General features: G+C 37.0%; 1 protein-coding gene across 1 annotated transcript in view; it reads right to left on the bottom strand.

Moving 5' to 3' along the window:
• LOC107696468 (guanine nucleotide-binding protein G(i) subunit alpha-2) overlaps positions 1-4770 on the bottom strand; it is a 50749-nt gene extending 45979 nt beyond the window's left edge. Inside the window, exon 1 of the mRNA XM_016496810.1 lies at positions 3971-4770. Within this exon, the coding sequence (XP_016352296.1) occupies positions 3971-4088 (118 nt within the window). The 5' untranslated portion in view covers positions 4089-4770. The remainder of the gene's footprint in view (positions 1-3970) is intronic.
• Positions 4771-9101: the final 4331 nt, after the last annotated feature.

Below are 9101 nucleotides of genomic sequence, written 5' to 3'. Positions count from 1 at the left end.
AATCAGATACAGATAAAGTAGCACAGTAAAGATTATATTAATATGAATGCATTAGTGAGAGCGATTGCGTGTGTGAATTAATTCTACCTGGCAGCGTCTCTCTACTAGTAGTGAAGCTGTGGAATTTACTAGTTATTAAGAAATATATGCTTGAACTTTTCAGATTCTAAGCTATTTTATTGAAAAATCACAGAACAGTGTTGACAATACATTTCCGCGCTGAATGATTCTGTGCGCGTGATGTACGCGCTACTGTCTGTAGCCTATGTGTGTGCGTTACAGTGCAGCAGCGCATTAGATTAGAACGGCGATTAACTTACCTGTACAATAAGATGTTTAAAACGTGCATTCTCACGTTCAATTTCGAGCATCCAGTAATATAATCACACATGTCTTGTGGAGCGCTTTCAGAGTATGCATTTATTTGTCATTTGAACTGTTTGGAAACGGAGCGTAAATGTGTAAGTCCTTCAAATATTTATTATCCTGTTGCGCCCTCTATAGGACCAGCGACTAGTCGACATCAAGCTTAAAGCGTCATGGCAGAGCATTGAAGTCGACTAGTCGATTAGTCTGTGCAACCCCCTACGGTACGGTTCGATTTTTTACCAAGAACCATTGCACCCCTAATATATATGTATGTATGTTTAGTTTTTCCCCCTGTTGTACCGAAACTGTACTGAACCGTGAAATCAAAACCGAGGTACGTACCGAACCGTCATGTTTGTGTACCGTTTCACCCCTAATTTTCAGTAAATTTTCATTTCTGGGTGAACGATTCCTTTAAATTTTCTACTAGGCTTAAATAACAGAATTTTAAAATGACTACCTGTACAACCCAAGAGAGGTGCTTGATTTGAGTACGTAAACAATGGAAAGTAACCAAGCCAGCATTACTTTCACAATCTGGATATTTCAAACTGATGATTTACATACATTTAGCAATATTGTGAAAATTCTGAACAAGCCAGAATATGCTACTGACGAGTAATTGCACTGTGTTTCCACAGCATGAGATTACCGCTGTGGTCATCTATCATTTTCAGACCTGATCATAAGAAGTCATTAGTGGGAGCTCTGTGAACACTGTGGTGCGAGGAAACCCATATTTACACCGAACCAGTCAGTTTCTGATTTAACACTATAAGTCTGTGATGTGAATAATGTGGTATATATGTGCTTGCTAGATTGCTTTTATTTACATGCAGATATTTTTGAAGTTGAACACGGTATATGTACCTAGGGGGAATCAGTGTCAAGCTAAGTTCATCCAATTTTTTGATTACATCTAAAGCCTGTCTCCCTTATTCCCCGGGCACGTTTTCCCTGTATTCTCACTCCTGCTTGCTCTCTCCGTAGGGTAAAGTGTATTGTGGAGAGCAACGCTGTCACACCTGTCCCCATGCTGTCAGGATCAGAGCACACATGCTGCACTACTAACAGGATATGACAGAGGACGACTGTGTGAAGCTGTACTGAATTGTGAGGTGACTCCATCCAGAATTAGAACACAGTTTAAGCAACTACACTAAATTTAAAAGATTAATGGTCTCGTAGTCTGGCTTATGACCAACTCTGATATTACCAAACTCAAGTGAAATGCCTGATTGGTGACAAATTGTGTGCACTAGATTAAAAACCAAGCAGCTTATCAAATCCTCTCTTTCTCTTTTGCGTTTTTTGAAAACATGCTCACAGTTTACAAAGGCAACAACTTACTCATTTACTATCAAATAGTCAACATGCACGCTTTGCATAACAGTGTTAACCAGACTACATAAAGATGGCATAGAAAATACAGACCAAACATTTTGGACATCTGCACATACTAAAGACATATTGATATTATATCAGCTAGGCTAAAGAATCAGACAATATTTGGAAACTTTGTGATAACCTGGCCTCCCCTGGTGTCACCTAAATAAATGTACAAATAGCATTGTCAAGAAATAGTAAACAATTTCTTTAAATTATGTTATAAGATATATTATATTATATATTACCAATTATTTATGTCTATTATTGTGCACAATATTTACAAAAAAAATATTTTTTTTATTGAAATGTCATATATATATGATTTTTTGGGAGTAAATATTGTGCATATCTACTGAGCTTGTAAAGTCTGTTTCTCTACTGATGATTTTGTTGATCTGGTATTATAGTAATTAATGACTTAAGAGCCATTAAACAGGTGTGTATATGCATACAGTAACTACAGAACTGTGCAGTTTCTTCCCCCTTTCTGATGTATTTTTCCAAATCAAACACGCTTTCATTTACCACCAATGGACCTGCCAAAATAAAAATGGATTGGTTACAGCACTCAGCTTTAATGAAGTATAATTGAATGGAGAAGTCTTTTGTTTAGTGCCGTACTTATCCGATTCTTACAGCAGGGTTACTCCAGAACAGCACTACCTGCAGACACTTGTTTATATCTAACCTGGTCATCTTGCAAAAAAATCAAACGGCATGCATGCACCTTCCTGGATGCCTGTTTGCTTTATAAAATTCCAAGTTATTGATGCTAAATACCCAGCTAACAAAATATGAATGTTTTACTAACGTTCCTATTAAGTAATGAAAACATCACTTCTGAATGTTCTCTGAAAGTCCATTTTTTTAAATGCTTTTTTTCTTGCTTATATGAACGTTAAAGACAATGTTAAGGGGAATGTTTGATTTTCTTATTTTGCGAACATTATGGGAATGTTACATCCGAATGTTCTCCAAATCATCTTAGACAAACATCCAACTAAAATGTTTAGGAAAAACGATGCATTAATAATATTTTTGTGCCAACATCTTGAGAATGTTATAAAAGACCAGGTAACTTTGAATGAACATTCTATTAACGTTAATGAAAGAATATTTGTTCATAACCTTGCCAGAACGTTAGCAAAAGTTCTGAGAACGTTCCCTGTTAGTCACAATAGAACAAGAGAGCGGAGAATATTTATGACCAGGCCTAAACACATGAGCATAAAGGACAATGCAGTATCCATGGAAACCACATAATTAATCATTGATAAGTATGTTTTTTTCCCAACGCAGAGGTGAGTATGGCTAGTGGAAGTATAGTAGAAGAGTTATATAATGTATTATCACAGTTGGTTACATTTGAGAACATCTGCAATTGACCTGAATAGGCTAAACATACTACATGAAGAAAAACAGTATAAAAACAACATTACTGATGATAATTTAACTAGATTAGACACTATATAGGATCTCAATTACTTATGCACTCTGCAAACTATTATTTATATTCAATGTCACATACAACAGTGTTGACAAAGCACTGAGATACTGGAGGGCTGTTTTTCTCATTCATGCCCACATCAGATGGTAATATCATCATTTTATTTTTTTAAGTAGTACTTTGCTTGGAGTAACATGAAAACATGATTTTCTGTACCATAGTATACCGTCTGAAATCATCACTATACCATGGCACTTAGTGCATGTATGTGTCCAAAACACCATGGTGGTACCCTGGTACTCCAATGTGCTTCAAAGAACACCACGGAATGTACATCTCTTATCACGGATTATATAAAAACATGCTATTTCCATGATACCATGTCTAGAAAACACGGTTACACCATAGTATTTATATAGTGTGCAAAGCTGCTTCAATATACTATGGTATTTTCTCGGTACAAGTCAAAAAGCATGATATATTTTTTCCCGGTTTGACTCTTTAATTTGAATAATATTGCGGATTGAAATCTCAAATGTAAAACAGCAATCAGACGGATGCTGTGGTGTGTGCATCCATCCTGTTTATCCATCACAATCAACCCGAACCACACATCAGATCATACTAAATACATGCATCTCCTCCAAACGAGTCGCAAAGTACTGGCATGTTGTTTTTATGGAAGCGTGTGACATAGCACTGGAAAACTGAACACACAGACCCACTGAAAATAACACACACGTGACGTGCCATGACTTGACTTACCGAGCAGGAGCAGTTTCACCTCCCTCGCCGCCTTCTCTCCATCCTCCCGAAGGTTTTTGTCGATCATCTTTGATCTCTCGGCGGCCGCCTTGTCTTCTGTGCTCACCGTGCAGCCCATGATCGAACCGTGCGCGCGTCAAACTTCAAAGAATAGGTGAGATCAGCTCGGTCCGTTCCGCGCAACAACTGCAAACTATAAACACGCCGCGTGGATTGACAGATGTGCTATAAAGGCGCAAAGTGTCACAATTTAAAAGGTTTGATTCCAAAAATCCTCGGCCTGTGATTCTCCATCAATCAGGAGGGTTCGGATATGTGTAGACGCGATTGAAAAGTTGCTTAGTTTCCCACCAAATCAATCAATCTTCCTTCCTTCCTTTAGCGCCTCCTTTGAGATCAAAGAGCAGCCGCGAGGTCGGCGCTTTCATCTGCAGCTCACAGTTACCGAAATCAAAGTCATTTGCTTGCACTGAATCAGATGTCGGGTTTTGCACGCGAAATTGTATCCAACTGGTGAGAAATTCTGCCGCCAAACAGCTCTGGTATTTTATTTAAAATTCAAACGTTCTGCATATCTATCCTGGCGCAGGGAGATTCAAAATATTTCAAAATTCGAAATCAGAACGTCGCAGCGTTCGGTGTGGAGCTCCGCTCGCGCTGCTTTCTTCTGAGGAATAAACAGAGCGTAAGAGTGTGAATTGTGAGAGAGAAAAAAAAGCCAAAGCGTGCAGCAGCACCCTCCCACTGATGAACGAATGCGTGTGAATTATGGGAAATGCAGTAGTTTCTGCCGTTTCCGAACAACTAAGTTAGTGCTGGGATGTTCATTTTAGCAAATCGGTTTGCTCAGATTGTTCAGTGATTCACTGATTCTTTGAAATCTTAACTCAAGTTTAATAAGTATATAATCATTTAAAACAATATATATTGAATAATAATAAGAAACATTCGCACAAAAGACAAAAATCTTAGTAGTACTTAAATTCAGTTTTTAAAAAATGAATCAAACGTGTCTCCAAAAGACCCATGTGGCGTTTTATTCATTTTAAAAGTAAAATACATTTTAGTTAAATGCTGCTTATCGCTATGTAATCCAATAGTGTAAATGAATGTCTCTAACATGTGACTCACGTGGATACTTCGAATGATGAGCATGCGCTGTGCCAATCAATTCGAATGAAACATTCAAAAAGAACCGATTCAAAATAACGACTCGTTCGCGAATTGAACATCAAGAGTGACGGCAACTCCTCTTTGAGCTTGAAAGAAACCGGAGAAACCTATTCAAATATTCAGCCCTAAGCACACATATGCAGATAAATAATAAGAATAATACATGTAAAATGCACTTAAATGCAGCTTTAGGATACTAGAGCTGACATTTGCCATTTGGATCTGCAAGCATCGCCCTCAAGTGTTAGAAAAACTAATCACAGTATTTTACCATCTTAGAAGCCTTAAAGGGATAGTTCACCCAAAAATGAAAATTTGATGTTTATCTGCTTACCCCCAGGGCATCCAAGATGTAGGTGACTTTGTTTCTTCAGTAGAACACATATGATGATTTTTAACTTTAACCGTTGCAGTCTATCAGTCGTATAATGCATGGCAATGGTAACAAAATCTATGAGTAAAAAAAACATGCACAGAAAAATCCAAATTAAACCCTGCGGCTCGTGACGACACATTGATGTCCTAAGACACGAAACGATCGGTTTGTGCGAGAAACCGAACAGTATTTATATCATTTTTTACCTCTAATACACCACTATGTCCAACTGTCTTTTCCGGATAAGCGCAAGTACCATTTTGATTAGCCGTCGTACCTACAATGTTTGTGCACTGTGTAAACAATGAGTGACGTATACGCGCGAGAGATCACTTCTGGCGCTTGCGTAAACTACGCCTGAGCGCGTACACACCTCACGTGTCTCACGTGTGGATGCCGTGGGCATGCCCAAAGCAGTTGGACATAGTGGTGTATTAGAGGTAAAAAATGATATAAATACTGTTCGGTTTCTCGCACAAACCGATCGTTTCGTGTCTTAGGACATCAATGTGTCGTCACGAGCCGCAGTGTTTAATTTGGATTTGTCTGTGCATGTTTTTTTTTACTCTCATAGATTTTGTTACCATTGCCATGCATTATACGACTGATAGACTGCAACGGTTAAAGTTAAAAATCATCATATGTGTTCTACTGAAGAAACAAAGTCACCTACATCTTGGATGCCCTGGGGGTAAGCAGATAAACATAAAATTTTCATTTTTGGGTGAACTATCCCTTTAACTTGTCAAGTAAATTGATGTTCTAGTTTTGATCCATTGACCCAAAGGTAAGTCATGATGTTATGATGGGCAGGATGGTAAATGCAAAACTTACATACAGGTTTAAAAACAGCTTTTTATTGTCAAAGTGGTTCTGCTATTTACACTATACAAGCTAAATATGCATCACAAATAAAAGTGGTTCACATTTATATACAATATATACGAATGCACTAAACAATCTATCATATGAACCCAACTGTATCGATTAAATAGTGTGTAAATACTGCTTTGAAAAACAAACTGGTTTGCGTTTTCCTAATTGAAAGGAAAAAATCCAGATGATCTGTACCAGATAAAAATATAGCAAATGTTAGTAAAACTTGTTTGAAGAAAATGTATATAATCTGGGCAGCAATGAGACAAATAATCATTACAGAATTTCAGTCATAATCATTTTTGCATTACGTACCATATGAATCACGTTACAAAATTATCAATATTCAGTACCCTTGATTTTATCTTCAATCCAATGCTAGTGTGGTTAAAGCGAAATATACCCAGCAAGGCTATAACTTGACTAAAATAATATTTTTTAAAGAAGATTATTATTTCATTATAATATTAAGATTACAAACTAGCATTCAGGATTAAAAAAAAAGTTTGAGGGCTATTCAACAAGCACTTATAGGGCTCATAGAAAAAAATAGGTAGTATCTAAAGAGTATATAAGGTAGCTAGTTGTAAAGTGAGGCACTTTTCTTTAGTATATTTAGATTTATAATACTTCAAAAAGCACAAATTTGAATTAAATGATCAGTTTCAGGAAAATAAAGCAAAAATAAAATAAAAAAACATCATTGCCATGTTAAACAGTGACTCCTGGGGACCACTGGCACTGCACTTCAATCTCCAGCATAAAGTTCAGTTTGTTTTTTGGTTGACAATGCAAACAGAACTATGATGTTAGCTACATTTTATATATCACAAATAAAAGTCCATTCCTTATCTTTTTTTTTTTTTTTTGCCATTAATGTGGTGATATTAACTGCATGCTCACTTCTGTTGCAGAATAACTCACGTTTGCTCATGGTTTACCAATATCTGCCACTACCAACCCAGCTAGTCATCAGTCAACACATAATATTAGCACAATTATTGTACAACAGGATTGCACAGCATAATATTTTGGCAGAATCTGACCACATTACAGTTTTGAAAACATTGCATGAACCACTGAGTAAGAGCAAGTTATTTCAAACTTCAAATAAGCAACATGTTTCCATCTAACAAAAAAAACATACTGGTGTTTTTCATGTTTCTACATATCAGCTAGTTCATTAACTACACTAACGCCAAAACAGGGTCCACAAATACTCAGATTACAAGAAAAGGAACTGTTAAACAATTTAAACACAGATGTGAAAAAAATAAAACATTTACATCCGTTTTCATGTGAGATATTGAGAGCAGCTTCCAAACTAAATTACTTAAACTTCACTGCAGTGAAATGCTTAAAGGAATCGTTCACCCAAAAATGAAAATTTGCTGAAAATGTACTCGCCCTCAGGCCATTAAAGATGTAGAGCAGTTTGTTTCTTCACTGGAAAAGATTTGGAGAAATGTAGCAATACATCCCTCGCTCACCAGTGGATCCTCTGCAGTGAATGGGTGCCGTCAGAATGAGAGTCCACAAAAACATCACAATAATCTACAAGTAATCCACACCACTGAAGTCCATTAATTAATGTCTTTTTCAGTGGAGGAAGTGTTAAAGAAACAAACTCATCTACATCTTGGATGACCTGAGTGTGAGTAAAAGCTCATTTTAATTTTTGAGTGAACTATTCCTTTAATATAACTGTTGGAATTCTAATACAGGGGAGATTATGTCTATTTCAAGTAAAATATAGTTTTGTTTTTTTATATGAGGTCCTTGTCTAGTGTTTGTATAAATGACCTTGAGTATGCAGGCATCATGGTCTTCAACAAAACCGATAAAGGACACCGGCATTGTACACATTAATACTATAACACACACTAATACTCATCCAGTGAACTGCAAAATATATTCGATAAAATTAAATAAATATGTTTTTCACTGGTTAAATCTCAATGTGATCAAGGTATGCCTCGCATTCCGTCTACTGTGCATACTTTAGGAAAACAGAAAATATACTTCATGACAGTTTGAAGTATAGACTATAGAAATCCTTCGCTTTGGCACACTGAAATTGTGCGATATGATAAATTGCACTCTCACTTGACCCGAAAACACTGCAAGTTACCTGAAATAGGTAGTAATGTGACTCACTGATTGTCCAAAGCCCACTGGAGAGTAAACCATCTATCGATCCATCTTTACTAAACTAGCCCGCTTCATTCTACACCCAGAGAGCAATCAAAACCTCTACAATCTCCTTGTTCTATGAGCAAAGTAATACACAGAATTAAATATGTAAAAATCTGATATATAGGTCACTATTGTACAATGCATTTGCTGTCACTTAAAAGAAATCTAGAAGGATGCAATTATGTGTTACTACAGTACTTGCATTAAGAGATCTGGATTGGATAAACAGAGAGTGAGAGTTAATAAAAAATGACGACGAGCAAACTTAAGCCATAACAGCATATTTCTACAGGGTAAGTGAGGATGCACTAACCCAGGGGTCTCCAAACTCGGTCCTGGAGGGCCGGTGTCCTGCAGAGTTTAGCTCCAACCCTAATTAAACACACCTGAACCAACTAATCAAGGTCTTAATAGGCATGCTAGAAACTTCCAGTCAGGTGTGTTGAGGCAAGCTGGAGCTAAACTCTGCAGGACACCGGCCCTCCAGGACCGAGTTTGGACAGCCCTGCT

The sequence above is a fragment of the Sinocyclocheilus anshuiensis genome, unplaced genomic scaffold (assembly GCF_001515605.1).
Source record: "Sinocyclocheilus anshuiensis isolate Anshui unplaced genomic scaffold, SAMN03320099.WGS_v1.1 scaffold522, whole genome shotgun sequence".
Lineage (NCBI taxonomy): Eukaryota > Metazoa > Chordata > Actinopteri > Cypriniformes > Cyprinidae > Sinocyclocheilus > Sinocyclocheilus anshuiensis.
This window is presented reverse-complemented; position numbering and strand designations above follow the sequence as displayed.